This window comes from Chrysemys picta, chromosome 3, assembly GCF_011386835.1.
Source record: "Chrysemys picta bellii isolate R12L10 chromosome 3, ASM1138683v2, whole genome shotgun sequence".
In the NCBI taxonomy this organism is placed as follows: domain Eukaryota; kingdom Metazoa; phylum Chordata; order Testudines; family Emydidae; genus Chrysemys; species Chrysemys picta.
The window spans coordinates 151,241,551-151,258,734 of NC_088793.1; the positions used below are offsets into that span (position 1 = coordinate 151,241,551).

General features: G+C 45.9%; 1 protein-coding gene across 5 annotated transcripts in view; it reads right to left on the reverse strand.

Moving 5' to 3' along the window:
- Nucleotides 1–207: 207 nt before the first annotated feature.
- Nucleotides 208–17,184, reverse strand: part of MOCS1 (molybdenum cofactor synthesis 1) — a 50,902-nt gene continuing 33,925 nt past the window's right edge. For 3 of the 5 annotated variants that reach the window (XM_042848518.2, XM_005289506.4, XM_005289507.5), the window contains 5 exons: nucleotides 16,793–16,905; nucleotides 15,959–16,069; nucleotides 14,224–14,344; nucleotides 11,574–11,621; nucleotides 208–6,723 (listed from right to left, as the gene is read on the reverse strand). In XM_042848518.2, coding sequence (XP_042704452.2) covers nucleotides 5,816–6,723; nucleotides 11,574–11,621; nucleotides 14,224–14,344; nucleotides 15,959–16,069; nucleotides 16,793–16,905 — 1,301 coding nt within the window. In that variant the 3' untranslated portion in view covers nucleotides 208–5,815. Of the gene's footprint in view, nucleotides 6,724–11,558; nucleotides 11,622–14,223; nucleotides 14,345–15,958; nucleotides 16,070–16,792; nucleotides 16,906–17,184 lie in introns of all 5 variants that reach the window. The other 2 variants (XM_005289508.4, XM_065589289.1) reach the window with 1 other exon arrangement.

Sequence of the window (17,184 nt, forward strand, 5' to 3'; positions counted from 1 at the left end):
GTAACAAGAAAATGTTATGGCACCAACAGAGCTGAGCTGTCAATTTGCCCCAACTATTCAGATTAAGAAAGAACCTTACAATCCCGCTTCCTCCCTACCCCAGATGCAGGAATTATAGTAAAATTCAAAGTCTGGGGGGGGTGGGTGGGTCCTGGCTTGTTAAATCAACTATTGCCCCATAATCTCAGGTTTAAACTTTCTTCTCTCTTGCTGAATACAACTCATCGTTCCTCAACCCCTTGAATCAGGATGTATGGGATTTTAAAAACAAATACCCAACAGGCTGTAATTTTTTTTTTTAAAGATGTAAATGTAGGTGAACAAAAAGTGCTCATGAAAGTCACAGTCAACTTGGCTACAGCAAGCTAGGCAAAGGCAGAGTGCAGGTAGATGTCCTTTCCCTATTTAGCTCAGCCAATTCACTTCAGTCCTGACATGTAAAAACCACTCTATTTGGTTTTAAGGTTGTCTATCACCATGGTATCTAAGGCAAGATCCTCCTGGGATTTCAGCACCCAACTGCTACTGATGTCTGGGAGTTAGGTGCCTAAATTCTTTTGAGGCTCAGGGTTTAAGTGTGGTAACTGTGCTTCCAAGCCTGACCCCTTCTTCCCCCAGCTCTGCAAGAAGGAATTGCAGCAGGAATCTTCTGTGCATTAACCAATATTCTTCTTAAACTAGCAGAGATTCTCTGCCATGGCAAGGAATCAGTATGGTCTGATATAGTAATAGGACCTTGTGTGCAGAATTATGGTATTTGAGCACCCAGAGTGTTTGTATCTTTCATTACCTCAGTGCAGATAGATTCATAGATTCTAGGACTGGAAGGGACCTCGAGTGGTCATCGAGTCCAGTCCCCTGCCTGCATGGCAGGACCAAATAATAACTGTCTAGACCATCCCTGATAGACATCTAACCTACTCTTAAATATCTCCAGAGATGGAGATTCCACAACCTCCCTAGGCAATTTATTCCAGTGTTTAACCACCCTGACAGTTAGGAACTTTTTCCTAATGTCCAACCTAGACCTCCCTTGCTGCAGTTTAAGCCCATTGCTTCTTGTTCTATCCTTAGAGGCTAAGGTGAACAAGTTTTCTTCCTCCTCCTTATGACACCTTTTTAGATACCTGAAAACTGCTATCATGTCCCCTCTCTTTTCCAAACTAAACAAACCCAATTCTTTCAGCCTTCCTTCATAGGTCATGTTCTCAAGACCTTTAATCATTCTTGTTGCTCTTCTCTGGATAGATAGAAGAGCTCTTAATCACATCTCATAGTAACTGTAAGAAAACCAAACAGATTAAGTATCTGAAGTGCTTTTTGATAAAAATGCTGCTTTTCATGCTGTATGGCAGGGATCGGGAACCTTTGGCACAAGGCCCATCGGGGAAATCCATTGGCGGGCCGGGACAGTTTGTTTACCTGCAGTGTCCACAGGTTTAGCCGATCGCAGCTCCCACTAGCCGTGGTTCGTTGTTCCAGGTCAATGGGGACTGCGGGAAGCAGCACGGTACAGGCCGAGGAAGCTTTGTTCCTAATATTGGCCAGTGCTTCCCTACAAGGAAGACTCTTCCCCTTCATGGAGGTGTGTGGGATAGAGAGAAGCAGGAAAGAAACTAGCCAGGAATTCAGCACCCACTCAGTAGTTGAAACCCAGTGCAACCTGTAAGGGTCTAGCTCAGGGGTCGGCAACCTTTCAGAAGCAGTGTGCCGAGTCTTCACTTATTCACTTTAACTTAAGGTTTCGTGTGCTGGTAATACATTTCAGCAGTGTTTAGAAGGTCTCTAAGCTATTGTTGTATGTAAAGTAAACAAGGTTTTCAAAATGTTTAAGAAGTTTAATTTAAAATTAAATTAAAATGCTGCTCTCACGCTGCCCGCTGCCAGCCTGATGTTCCATTCACCTAGTTCAGCAGTGGGCTGAGTGGGGCCTACAGGACCCCAGCTGGCAAGGGGCTGGCAGGAACTCCCGTTTGGTGCTCAGGGTGCAAGAGTAGGGCATGGGATGTGAGGGGGTGCAGGGGTCAGGGCAGAGGGCTGGGTGTGTGTGGAGGAGGTGCAGGGGTCAGGGCAGAGGGCTGGGGTGCTTGGCTTGTGGGGGTGTTCCCGGCAGGGGGCTGGAGGGGATATGCCCTGTCCCCACCTCTTATCTGCCTCCTCCCCGGAGCAGCGTGCATGCTGCGGCTCAGCTCCCCCTCCCAAGGGTGATCAGCTGATTGGCGGCAGGGAGAGGGAGGGGCAGGAAAGCACCACACTGGGGGACGAAGCGGGGGAGGGGAGAGCTTGGCTGCCAGCAGGACCAAGCTTCTGCCTCCTGTCTCTGCAGGAGAAATCAGTGGGCGGGGGGGCTGAGTGGGGTCAGGACCCCGGCAGGCAGCAGCATGCCATCAAAAATCAGCACACATACGGCAGGTTGCCGACCCCTGGTCTAGCTACATTGGGAGCGAGCAGCCCAGCCCAGGTCTACAGCCTCATGCTAGTGCACTAAAACTAGCTGTGTAGACATTGCTTTGATGTTGTGACTTGGACTGGAGGTCAGGCTCTCAAGTGTACCTCGGGGCAGAGCCTCCAAATGCCAACCTGAGCTGCAATGGCTACACAGCTCTTTAGCCCACTAGCACAAGTCTGTCGAGCCACACTGGGAGGCTTGCTCCCACATGCAGAGTAGACACCCCTGAAGTGCTTAGACTCCCAATTCATTGGTGACCACTTCTCTCACCTAGCTACGTAACGCATCTACCATTAAGGTGTGTTCAGATAGAATTTTAAGAGGTGCTAATTTAAGCAGTCTTTAAATGAAAGGTCTGATCAATATAAACAAACACACTGCCACCTACTTCTAGAGCCAAGTGTATTAGAACCAGCTTAGGCCATCTGGTTCCACACAGGCACCCCATAAAGTCAATGGGATCCCCTAAACTTAACTTAGTGGTCATGGCAACACTATTATTACTGGGATGTTGTGGATAATGGCTCAGCCATAGAAAAATATATATTTCAAACTGCTAGCTGTACCTGAAATGTAGCATGGCTTAAAATGAACAGTGACTCTACAGTGTACTCCAAAGTGTTTCCTTGAGTTAGTAAGAAAAGGGATTGGGCAATCACGTGTATAGGAAAGAGGGTGGGGGTTAAATCTGACCATGCCGTCCCAGTTTGCTGCACTAAACCTGAGCTAATCTCCTCCAAAGTGACTGGGATGTGCTTGATGCTGTCATGTATAGTCTCACCCCTGGATAAAATGTTTCTTGAAACAACATTAGGGAGCAGGCTGTACCAACAATCCTAATCAATCACAAGGCAAAGGAAAGAATTTTCAAGTAACTTGAAAGCGCTAGTTTAATAGGAAAGCAAGGTTAATAAGGCTGTTTTAAAAACTTCCTCTGTTGTGTGTATCAAAGGGGGCAGCGGCACTGGTATCCAAAGGGCAGGAAACTTAAGCCAGAGGAACACACTATAAATTAAAGTTGGGGGCTCCTGGTCTTTGACAGTTGGGTAAAGCTTTCAGGTTACTATTTAAAACCAAAATACAGCAGTGGTGAGCAAGTTAAAACAAAAAGGGGTTAAGAGTATTTGGGGTAGCCACTTTTTAAAAAACAAAAAAAAAAAAAAAACCACAACCTGTTACTGCTGAAGTATTCCTCAACACTGGGGACTGTCTGACTTCATTTTTAAACACAAGGTTTAGAAGCAGAAAGGCTTTTGGTCTGCCAAGATCTGAATTAGGGACTTCTGTATCTTTCCAACCATAGCACAGGGTGGCACTAGCCTCTAAGATGGCATAGAGAGCTGGAATCCCTGCTCTGCTGGAGGTGTTTGATCTCAACTGTGGCAGGAGAAACTTTCAAAACTTGAGTTCAAGATTCTAAGGGAGAATTGTTTGTTTTTCAATTTAGACTGACAAATCAGTATATTTTGCTATGTCTATTCCCCTCTACTCCAAAAAACATGCAAAACGAACTCCTGCTTTTGAAGATCATCCTTGGCAAGGGGACCATTTCAAGTCCTGAGTGTTACCACCACCAAATGTTTAAAAATCATTACATGTGCCAGCCCCCTGCGCAGGGTTCTCTTTGTTTGCCTTCTGGCTTTGAGCTTTTAGGATGAATGAAGGTCGTACTTAAGTTTTTCTCTTCCTAGTTCTCCTTGTGGCACTTTCCCTTTTTTTAAAAAAAAGCAGAGGTCTTTGTCTAGCCACATGCCTCAAGAGGTTCAGGCTTTAATAACCAAAATAGCATAAGACTCCGCAACATCAAGGACTTCACTTTTAGAAGACTGAAAAATCAGCTTTCTAAGTGCCTATTCCAATTTCCCCTCTCCTGGGTTCCTTTGACAAATATTGAAGGATTTCCTCCCCTTCCCTGGAGCAGAGTCAACACAGCAAAGGGATGTTTATGACCCTGTTTGCCAAAAGAATCACTGAGCTCAGCAACAGCAGCATTATTGATGGAAGAGTTAGCTCAGGCTTCCTCTGCTGGCTGGATGCAAAGTCTATAGAAGAAGCAAGCATCAGACTAGGTTATTCCATGATAACCTTAGCTGGGGCTACAAACAGTCACAGCAGGCAGGTGGATTAAAAAATAAAAAAAATCCATCTGCTGGAGCTCGGCTGGATTTCAAGTCCCAGAAATAAAAAATTAAGGGCCCGATTCTGCTCATGTTTTGAGGAGTTCTGGCCCTGACTTCTCTAAGGAGCAGAATGAGGCCCTTAGGCACAGCCCATAAACTTGCTAGAGTACAAAAACGTATGAAGTAGTTTTAAACTGAGTCAATCATTTGACCGCCCATACTGGCTCTTCAGGGAAGCCTGTCATGGCTACCCAGTTTTGGTCATACTTCCTTGTGGTTGCTCTGGAGTGGGGCAACACCGTAAGCTTTGATGTTCCTCTGCAGGCCATTGCTTCAGGACCCTGCAAGGAAGGGCGAGGGAGGGGAAGTGGCTTTGATGGACTGAGATTGATTCAGAACTGGCCTGTGAGCATGCAGGAACATCTAATGAGTTGGTTATGACGGCAGGCACAAGTGAACTAGAGCAATGCAGTTCAGGGTGTGCAAATTACAGTTCCCCCTACCACAGTAGCCTTCTGTATTCAGCATCATGCCCCTCAGTGAAATCAGAACTAGGCATGGGCTATTTGGCATCAGTCAACCAGCATCTAATTTTCCATTCATGGACACCAGTACCACAGCCAGGGGACGGGAGCTTATCAGACCCATTTAGGACCCAAGCAGGTGTGAGGGGTGTGACTATGACTTTGAGCTGAATAATTCCAGCTGATGGGCCTCTGTCCATTATTAAAATCTTTGCTCAATGGCTAGGACTCTAGAATGACTCCCCGTTGTCTCCTTCTGAAGTTTCTTCCTAGTTCAAGTTTGATGGGGAGAAAGGAGCAATTCTGAAGGCACAGTCATTGATCAAAGATACAATAAACTCCTCCTTGTTGTGTTCATTTGCCAAGTGAATTCAATACTGATGAAGAGCGCCTGACTAAGCACTAGACGGGTTACAGCAGCCAGGCCAGCTTCCCTGGCACCACAGGGCTGAAGGGCCTCAGTTTTGACCCATGGCCTAACCGAACCTTTGGCCCCTCTGCTGAGGTTACTGGCAAGGGTGGTGGTGGATGCCTGCAGAGACCTGTCCAGTAGTTGAACTGAGGAGCACCCAGCAGTGAGATGGCCTGGCCATTCAGAGACTGTCACATTCTTATACAGGATACCTGCTGCTGCTGTTTCCCCAGCCTGACTGCAGATATGGCACCAAAGCGGCACACACCCTCAGTGCCCACGTGAGGATGCTCCTGTGCCAGGAGAAGTGCTATCCACGCTGGAAGTCTCCCCTCTGCCCTCCCGTCTTGCTCACCAACTTCACCTCTTCGATGACTATGTCGTGAGTGACTGCTTTGCACATGTCATACACAGTCAGGGCAGCAAGGCTGGCGGCCGTCAGCGCTTCCATCTCCACGCCCGTCTTACCCTGGCTGTGGCACAGCGCCTGGATCACCACAGCCCATCTGCTCTCATCCAGGCTCAGAGAGACAACCACCTGGCTCAGAGGGATGTTGTGGCACAGGGGGATCAGCTGGCTGGTCAGTTTGGCTCCCTGAATCCCTGCGATCTGGGCTACTGCCAGCACATCCCCTTTCTTCAGCTGGTTCTGCCGCACCATCCCAAATGCCTTCTCACCCAGGCGAACCACAGCACTGGCAACAGCGGTCCTTTCAGAATCGGGCTTCTTTCCAACATCTACCATGGCCGCCCGCCCCTCTTGGTCAATGTGAGTCAGGCTGCTGGAGGGACCCCGTTCACTGGCGCACAAGCCAGAACCTATGGCTTTGGAGTGAGATCCTGGGCCCTTTTCTTCTGACTGGTTTCCAGCTGCAGCCCCCGAGTGACTGTCCACAGCAGTGTGGCTGGTGGGCTGAATGGAAGGACTTCCTGTCCTAAGGCACTTTGTGTCTGAGCTAGAGCTCAAATTCTTTTGGAAGATGCAAATGCTGTGTGCCTGAGCTTGCAGAATTTCTGCTGCCAGCTGCTGTTGCTCTGAGCGAGATCCTGGCAAGGCATGCTGTCCTGTAAACATATTTTTCTTAAATGCTTTTCCCATCTGCTTGGATAAACTTGCTCTTGGCGTTAGCCAGTGGCCAGGTCTGTGGCCCCATTGCTTTGAACTTGGAGAATTCTGCACGGCATCTTGCAGTAGTGGGGTCGACTCCAATGCTGCCTCTGAAGAGGAGGATAAATAGAAATAAGACACAAGCTATTGCTACTAATTGGAAGGATAAGCTAAATATATCTGAACTAGGATGCAGTCAGCACACTGCTCCCACTTTTATACGTTACCAAAAGCCCTAGGAAGGTGGGAATTGAACTCCATTTCCTTACTAAAGTTCAGACCTCCCCATGTTCATAGGCTTGTTGTTATATTGACTTGCTTACCAACACTGCAGCTGGGTGCACGATTATTGTAGGGTCACTCATAAGTCATTTGTTTTCAGTTTTAAAAAACATCAACATTTGAGAACAAGCTGCCAAAGAATTACCTGGACTTCATCTTTGGGGAAAAAACAAGGTGGAGCAGGGTCTACTGCCTTCTTCTGTGACTGTGATTAAAAAAGTCTTCCTCAACAAACTTTTTCACTCCCTACTTTGCTCTCTCCTGCCCTCCAGCTCTGGCTGCCACTCACCTTTTCCAGTGCGCTATTTAAAGTAGGATCATTTCACTTTCCTGGTTTCTGCTCCTAGCGGCAGCCTTTGGAGGTCAGCTGAGCCGACAAGCACCAGCTGCATTGCCTGCAAGTTCCTAGACAGGCTCCATGCTGGGAACCTCCCTCATCGCTGCCAGTTCTTACCGAGTTAATGATGTGCTCGGCCGTTGAGGCTTAGTCACTGGGAGCTCAGACTCCCTCATTGAACCTGGTTTCCTCTGCCCTGGCCAGGAGCTCTGCCAGCTCAGTTTGGATCTTTATTTAAATCCACTGGGATGTAGCCCTCCTTGCCCCTCACACTAATCCCCCAACTTTGGCATTTCCACAGCGCCCACTGGCAAGCCCCACGACAGAAGGAGCCTGTTACATACAATGGAAGTGAATCAATTTATAATCCAAAGGAAGAAGGGGCAAAGAGGCAAGTAATGGCCACGTCTTAACCTGCTTTTTGACAAGGAGATCTCCCCTATGCTCTTCACTATTCCTTGAAGCGATATAGAGGCTCAGGAGAGGTTTAGTGGATCACAGATCAGCAAGCCCCTTCTGTAGCCCCTTGAAGCGGGACTCCTTTGGGAAACAGCGAGTTCAAGAGCTGTTCACAGAGGAGTCAGAGCAGCTCTCTCATGAGTGACACACACTGTGCTTTATTTTTCCCAAGGGAAAGGCAAGGTCCCCACCTGCTTTGCTACTTTTTGGTAGAGTCCGAAGGACAGCCCACCTTGCAAACAGCCCCTCGCCACACTGTACTGGGTCTATTGCCTTGGATTAGCAAAACCTTCCAACGGAAGATTAGTGTTTATTTAACCTCTTCCCTGCTAGGCTCAACAGCCGTGCCATTCAGCTAGCTCAGGGGGAGGAGATTCTCTGAGCATCTTGGTTCAGAGCTAGAATTTAACTGTCTTTAGCTTTTAATCAAGACAACGGGCTACCTTCAGCTATGGAGAAAGCAGAGGCAGCTCCCCTAGAGTTGTGCCCTCTCACACTAGGGCTGAATGTGTTGTACATCTGTGGTGTCACTCAGTGATGGAGGGGCTAAAAGAAAGATTCTAACAGGTAATTAACTAGGAGTGGCGGGCGTCACCAAGAACTCATTTACTAGCACTAATCCGATTTAAGAGGGAAACCTCATGAAATGGGGCCTACTGGCTGCAGCCCATCTTGTAATGGACACTACACTAATGGTGCAACAGCATAGAGAAGAAGCTTGATTTTTTTTTTTCCATACAGGTCTTGGGACACCTTGAACCTTCATTTAAAAAAACAAAAAACCTTAAATTCTTGATAAGTGAGACCTTCAGTAGCCTAAGCTCTGCAGGACTGAAGGTAAACTCATGCAGAGTGCCTGAACTGGGGGGAGCTAGGCTGTAGGAAGAATTAAGAGCTAAATACCCCAGGACTGAAGCTGCTCAGGAGTAGAGCATCAGTCAGTACATTTGGGAGGCACATAACTGACACTGGTTCAGTAGACGAGTTCAGAAGATGGGGGTAAGTGCGATGAGGCACCCTGCAGTCGGGCACTTTAGGGGTGCAGCACAAACTGCCTCTTTTATACACGTTTCCTTTAAATCCCACACAATGGTACCTCTGTCCTCACCCACGTTGTTCACATAACACTAAAAAGGCAAAGAGCAAGACCATGAACTTCCATGCCTGGGCTGGATACAATGCACTAGTAACTTTCTACTGCTGGAGCTCAGCAGTGTTTTGCTTGTACCTTATTAGTAAATCTGCAAAGCTAAAATTGGTTTCACCACTGAAAAATTTCCAACTGCCATAAAAGAAGGCATAAGGACTCTCCCATTACAAAGGTGAAGCTGGGAGGAGAACAGCCTATTCTTAATATTTCTATTAAGGAAAATAGTTACAGGACAGACCAAATTAAGTAAAGAAGATGAGCAAGAGAGATTAATCATTTCCATTGCATTAGATTTAGTTAAATGAATTCCATGTTCTCTCTACCTCCTGTCTGTTCGCACACTAACTTTAATTGAACCCTGCAATTAAACACACAAATTAGGAAATCCCCCAATCTGCTTTCCAGATGTAGTCATGGTCTGCACATCACATTGTGTCATCCTTGACTCCGCTCTGGTCCTAGAGACTGTACTGTTTATGCAGAGAATGCCAGCGGTCACTTCTCAAGATGGGGAAGAACAGGACAGACTTCTGCTATCATTGCATGTAATCAGAGTGCTATTCCAAAAGAAGCTGGATAGATCCCATCTCTGCATCCAGACCTTCCTCCTCCAAATGCTATTTTAAAAATTAAAGAGAAGCCCCACAGATAGTTTAATAAATGACAGTGGATGGAGGTCTAGTTTGGAAAGTAAAATAGTCAACTTTTCATCCCATTCAAAGACCCAGCCCATCCTCATTTTGCAGCCTGTGAGACTGTTCTAATTGTACTGTTTCCCCCTTTTCTGGAACGTAGTAGAGCAACTCTGGCAACACAGCCAAAGAACCAAACAAACCAGGAATTGCCTGCACAGTTCAAGCTGTTCACCTACAAACTCAATATGGCAGAAGACAGCACGGTATCAAAGAAATGAGAAGTGGAAGAATCTTGAGTGAAACCTTTCTTCTGAGAGAAGGGCGCGGGGGGAGCAAAAGCTCATATTAATATGACACTCTGCAGAATCCAGTTGCAGAGAGACTAAGGCTAGGTCCACACTACCCGCCCGATTTGGTGGGTAGAGATCGATCTTCTGGGATCGATTTATCGCGTCTCATCTGGACGCGATAAATCGATCCCAGAAGCGCTCCCCCCTCGACTGCGGAACTCCTGCTCGCCAAGAGGAGGAAGCGCTGTCGACAGGGGAGCTTGCCTGCGCTGCGTGGACCAGCAGTAAGTAAAACTTAGTTCGATCTAGGAAACGTCGACTTCAGCTACGCTATTCTTGTAGCTGAAGTTGCGTTTCCTATATCGATCCCCCGCCCCAGTGTGGACCAGCCCTGAGTGGAGTTTACTAAAGTACTGATTAAAGGAACAGGTTTTGTAAATCTAAGGAATGTTACCTTCCCACCGATACAATTGTTTGTTCCCAGTCTAGGTACTTGCAGTTGCCCATTCTTGCCAGCTTTGAGTTACCAAGTTATAATCATAATGGCTGATTTTCTGCTTTGCTTGGAAGAGAAGAAGAAGTGGGCTTGAAATAAAATGTTTTCCCCCTTGATGTATCAAAGCTTCTTAGCAAGGAATAATGATACTTAAAGCACCTTCCATCCAAGGATCTCAAATGCTTTTACAAATATTCACTAAGCAATCCACCCAACATTTTTCCACCCCTTCCTTATAAATGGAGGGAGATACAGGCACAGAAAAGGCAAACCTACTTGGCCAGTGTCACATAAAAATCAGTAACAGCAATGAATAAAACCCAGGAGACACAATTCTTTATTCTGACCACTAGACTATTTGATTAGAGGAGTAAATGGTTTGAAATCTGTTCTCCCCCACCCCCTCTGAATTAGAGCTGATTTGTGCTTGTGAATGCCAGAGAACTCTCGGGCAAGCATTCTAGCCAAGGGTGGGTTCGAAAATGATGCCCCTGGGAAGACAAGGGAAAAAGAAGAAGAATGCACTCTCATTGCTGCCCCCCAGGCTTTAGTCCAAGGCATTAGGGATTCAGACGCTATGGATAGGGGTGCTATATAAGTACCCGACAGCCACTAGGCTGCAATTGGTAAGTGGTATTCTCACCCCATGGTTTATGCAAGTGAGTCCTCACACTGTTCATTAAATTAAATGCCAGGGTTTTGAAACCCATTTGTCCAGATTCAGGGGATATGGGTGGTGAGGTGAAGGAGCAAGATTTTCCTTTGGTAGCTATGCCACAATACCTGAGCGCAGGGACCCCAGTAGTGTGTCACCATCAATGAATTCTACCCCAGCAATAAAGTGAAGCCTGCATCCTTTAAGTTTAATGTTTATGCTGTAATTTGTTCAAGGTACCAAAATCTCAGCCAGATCCTGCTTTATAAGAAACACCCAGAAGTGCTGTAGTATCATTGTCCTGGTCTTGCTTAATGCAAAGGAAGCAAACAGGAGACATAGTTGCCTTAACATGCAACACTTTTTTTTAAAAGCTCAAAATGGACATTGACAGCCATATAAATGATCTATGGCAGGATGACAGGCTGAAGTTGATGGATGAGTCACCAATTCTCTCCCCCCCACACTCCTTTTTTCATTGATCGACTTAAAAATGACCACATTTCTTAAAATCAATTCATCTCTGCCCAAAGTGAAATAGAACTATACGCAGCTTAGGAAAAACCAAAACCAAAAAACCCAACCCTTTCCACTCCCCAGAGATGTAACCCTAATAAAACCATGGTGTGTGTATTACGTACTGATTTGTCACCCACCGATCAGGATCATTGGCCGGTTCTTCATCTGGGAAATGTTAAACATGCCTAGAAATAAAATAATGTACATGTAAAAATTACTATTTTTTTTTAAAACCCATTTTAAGTCATTTATTTTCTTCTGCTGTCCTCCACCCCATCATTCCTAACCCACCCACTAGGAGAAGGAGAGCCCAAAAAACTAACAAGAAAATACCAATTAACTCATTAAAACATAAAACATGGTCTGAGGACAATATGCAAGTGCCCAAGTACAGAGCTGCCATCATACAGTGGAGCCTTTTCCCGAAAGTCTCCTATAACCAGACTTACTCTCTGCATGTTACAGCAGTCAAATAATTCAGACTGACTGGAGAAGGATGGTCCAGTGGTTAGAGCATTAGCCTAGGACTTGGGATACCAAAGTTCGATTCCCTGCTCTGCCACTTCCTGTGTTATGTGAGCAAGTCATGTAGGCTCTCAGTGCCTCAATTCCCCATTTATAAACATGGGGATAATAGTATTTATATGGCCTCCGAAGGTTTGCAACAATAACTACATTAAAAGATTGTGAGACACTCAGTTACTATGGTGACGGGGGCCATTTAAGTACCTTAGACATACTGTCATATTTCAGCAGCAGCAATGGTATTTCACTGTATAGGTAAACAGGTTACACATATAACTGTATATCTCTCAATACATCTGTATACCTTCCACTACAAGGCAGGCTAATACCGAGAGACCCCAGGATTGGTGGTACGGGGACTAATGATCTGGAGGCAGTAGGGAACACTGAGTTGGCATATGCTGATGACTTCAAATTGTTCCGAGTAGTAAAAAAAAAAAAAAAAAAGGTAGTGAGAGACTCCAGATGGACATACAGTTTAGATTTACTGGACAACATGGTGGCAGACCCAACTGTGTTTGGGTAAGGGTTGTGCACAGTGAAAATTAGTCTACGCTCATATACTGAGGAGTGCTGAACGTGTCAGATTCCTCCCAGGACATGAAGATGTCTGCTCAGTGTACAGAGGCAGCAGGGTAAGAAAAGCATCAGACTGTTTGGGGATTGGAATGACAGAAGATGAAAAAAACTGGATTTACCCCCTCGTTTGAGATCGCGCACTCAGCTTTGGTCACCTCACCTGCAGATAGAGTTACTAGGTACAGAGAAGGATAATGACAACGGTTAGGGATTTATAAGAGAACTAAAGAGAGTCACTCAATAAAATTAATGGAAAGTGCATTTAGAACAAAAAAGGAAATACTTCCTTGCAGCAAAGCGTCAGTGTCTAGAATTCACTGAGAAGGCTGTCGGAGTTCCAGTGGGCAGCTGAATTTTTAAAGACAGCTGGACGAGATTTGTGAATAAAATCATTTGCAAGTATGCCAGGTGAGAGAAGAAGAATCCAGTCTCCAGCATCAGGGTGTAAATGCATCACCATGGGGGTTATGAAACCATTCCCCATCCCCAGAGCAGTGCTGCAGAACCAGCTGTATCTTAGCAGTTTCTCTCAGCTTGCTCTGAAGAATCAGTACTGGTCACAGTCAGAAACAAGAGATTGGACTAGATGGATCAGCAGCCTAGCTCCGGTACTTGTGGTCTTCATTTATTCTAATGAGAAAATGTGGCTCTCTCAGAATGCTGCAAAGTGGAAAGGCAGGCAAGGGAAAAGGTTTGCATTCATAACAACGAGAAGGTAGGTTACCACTAGCGATGGTAATAGCCAGACAAGAGAAGGGCCGGAGATAAAGCTGCCAGAGACAGAAAGTGGTTCTCCCGAAATAAGGCTGAAGGCAGGAGAATAGCAAGAGGGGGCTGCTGGCTGACCTCCCCAACCCAGAGGACTGAAGGCAGGAGGAGCAGCAGAGGGAGTTGCCTGCTGGCTCTGAGCCAGAGCCAAGGGCCAGAGAGGACCAAAGGAAAGGAGAGCAGCAGATGGCTTTAGTCGTTGGACCCTGAGGGAGTGAGGGATGCTCCCCTGGCAAGGCTGCATGGAGAGGCCATGGGACTGTCTGCTGGGAAGAGCGGGGGTGCACCCCAGAAGGAAGCGTTGGGGTGGCTGCCCTAGCAGAGGGACTGACAAGGGCTGATAAGGAGCTTAGTTGTGACAGAAGACAGTGAGGTATAGTGCGAACAAGGACTGTGTGCACTGGGGTGATATGGACTATGTTGTAATCTACTGGGCCCAAGCAGAGGTGTTGTTTAAGCAGAGCCTGAAGTGGAGGCGTTTGGGTTACTCAAGAGGGAAACTGAGGTGAGGGGTCACTTGCAGGACTGCCTCAAGGCCACAAGGGGGCACCCAGGAGGAGGACACTCATTTACAGCCACGCTCAGAGTTCTATTTACAACCCCAGAAATTCACACGGTGGCTAGACAGCCTGGGTTCCAGCTCAGGAAGTGGGTAAGAAAGCTTCAGAAAAGTACCCAGATTTCAGAGTAACCTTGGAACATTGAGGTTGGCCTGTCACCAGTTGCCTCATTAAGACCAGTGGCAGATAATGCTCCTAATCAAGTGGGAACCTCAGAGTTTCCTCTCCTGAGTCACTAATTCCACAAAATAGCTTTTCCCTCCCTGCTACCAGGTCTTGCGAATCATCCATTCTATTTTAGAAAAAGGGCAGTTTGTCCTAACCCCTCATTATTATTTGTACACAGTAAACATACCTGCATGCTGTTTCTTTTTTCTGCCCACTGCTTCTCCTATAATTTGAACCAATTCGTCGTCCGAAGCACCGGACCGTAGGTGATCCCTCAAGGACACTTCTGAGTTCCCAAAAAGGCACACCTGCAATAAACCAAGGGGAGGAGAGACCGTGAATAAAGCTAGCCGGGAAACACTATTCCTATTACAACCAACGTCAGCATCCTGGGTAATAACTGAGCAAAGCATTCAAAATAATAAAAAGGCACAGTCACTTCCCAGCCATGCATCTGGGTCTCTGTAGGGTATAACACTGCTGTCTTGTCTCTGCATAGCTCCTTGCAGCCTTGAGGCCTGAGTCAGCAGAGGAGGGAAGCTGTGCAAATCCATACCCTTACAAAACCTAAATGGGGGGAGGAGGGGAAGCACAGGCCTTTGAATGAACATGTAAGAGACAAACCCTACAGTACCCAGATCTCCAAGCTCATTGTCAAGGATGAACATTTTTAATGTTAATTTTTAGCGTTTCATGGGATGGGCTATAAAACTAGAAATTCACTGCAGTACTGGGTCTGGATAACAAGATTCAGTGGCCTGCTGGGCTGCAATGCACAAAATTCAACTCAGAACAGGTCCAATGTCTGGGAGCCAAACGATGTTTTGCTGTGAACCCAATAGGATCCACTACTACAGCAGTTTACCTGAACATCAGGCAGCAAAAAAACAACCTGGTCTATGGGAGAACAATGGCTACAGTTCTCCTAATTCTAGTACTCCTAACGCCACCAGCTAGCCATTTACTTTAGGAGTATATAGAACTGGACCATCTGGAAACACAGCAGGCAGGCGGAGATGTCATGAGATTTGTTTCCTTCCTTCATCTCTCCTGCTGTTGTAGGTCTTCTTGCACCATGGCTGGGCTGAGAGATGCCCCAGCTGGTTCCCAAGGGTAATCCAGGAAGGAAGTATTCAAGCAGGAGGCTTTTTAAAAGTTCCACAGCTACTGCTTCTATATTTTAAAGTGTATTGCAATTGCTGGGAATGCACACAAACTGTTTTGATGCCAATACAAAGTTGCCATCCCTGTCATGGGATTACTTTGTTCTTGGGCAAGTTGCTTTAGTACAACTGTGCCACCTTCAGCTAACTTAGAGGACACCTACTCTTTTGTCAGCAAAGGGTCCTGAACATTGACAAATGGATCTCAACATATGAGTATTGAAAGGTATATGGAAAAACATGGAAAATGAGTGGTTTTGACCCTGTTATGGTCACTTACACATTATTTCTGTCAAAGTTTTTTTTTTTTAATTTGCTATTGTCCCACATAACACAAGACTGTTTGAAAGTAAAAATGAGGAATTTTATTCACCCTGTTCACTTTCTGCACATATATAACCACAGAAGTTAGCAGGGGGACTCAGGCAGGCTGACCTGAAACTATTTTTTTTTTTAAACTGACAAGATTTCACACTGACATTCTTTTAAATCTGAGTGCTACACAATGGAGCAATTCTTGGGCCATCAATTCCTCTCCTTACATTGCAGTTTACAGAGTACAGTCAGCATCTGAACGCTCCTTCTCCTGTCCCCCTGACCACCCCCTTCCAGTCTATCCCTGTCTAAATCTCACCCTCACTTTCCTTCCCCTCTCCACTACTGCCTCTTCCATCTCCAACACCGTTCCATTTACGAGAAGTAATTCAACCCCCTATTTCAGCTCTAAGTCGGTGAAGGACGTCTTGTTTCATTGCCTACCTTCAGGTTCCCATCTGCGGTTATCCTCAGCCGATTGCAGGATCCACAGAAGTGCTCTGACATGGAGGTAATAAAGCTGATCTGCCCCTGGAAATCTGGTACCTTGTAAGCCTGAAGCAGCCCCGGGACAGAAGAATAGATCAGGGTGGATACAAGTCAATGATATTTACATGTTTTAAATGGATTTGTAATTTAAATTAGGTACATTTTTCTTTTGAAAAAATAAACCTGGTTAAAATTAAATTTGAAATGACAACAACCTGTGTTAAGGCCTAAACTTATTTTATATTAAAATTATTTAAGCAAACAAAAACATTGCATCAATGACTGCTCCTCAACTTTTAATGAGTCTAAGGGGTGCCTGGTTTGGTTTTCTTTTCTTTTTTAATTATACACTGAACCAGGGGAGATTAAGACCTGTCACCTCTAGATCCCACGTTTAAATCAAGACTAAAATAGGAATAAAGATATGGCTAGAGAATACATGTTTAGTATTCCTCATACCATGGAAACTCCTATGAGCGACACAACCAGAACCCTCTCTCTGGATACTCCCCAAAATAAGCCCCAACATGTCTACCCCCCCGACACTCACACCTGACAGAGAGGTAATTGGTAGATGCCTGGTATTTCCATGGGAAAAGTTAATGACAGTTGCTCACTGAGGCTGTGTGCATGCAGTTTGATCAATGTCCTTGGGATCATTACATAGGTGGCTATGGAGCATTATGCCACATGCGAATCCTCTTTGCTCCAGCCATTCCAAATACAAGTTGTTGTGCACTTTGCTGAAGCCTTGGGTCTCCCTTCATAGTGTTCTTAGCCTGCACCCACCTTGGCTGTGCTGGAGGCCTCACAGGGCAGCTTCTCCAGGTCAGGCCATCTCTGCCTGACTGTATCCAGCATCTCCTTATAGCTCACCATCTTCTTGAAGTTCCACTTGTTTCCTAGGTTTTAAATCAGCACAAATTTAGCCACCAGGAGTTTTTAAATAGGAAAGAACAGAAAGTCCTTTTACCTGGATTTCAATCGCCCCTTTCAACACCCAAACTGTGAGGACCTGTATTGACCCTTACAATTGATTGTTCTAGCAATCCTTGTCTCCTTGGGTAAGAGGATGCAATGAACGGTGAACTAACCTGGATTGGTCAGGAAGGGCAAGGGTCTGTAGAGAGACAATCAGAACAACTGTCTGTGTCGAAGTGGCGACAGGGTCCTAGCCGGGG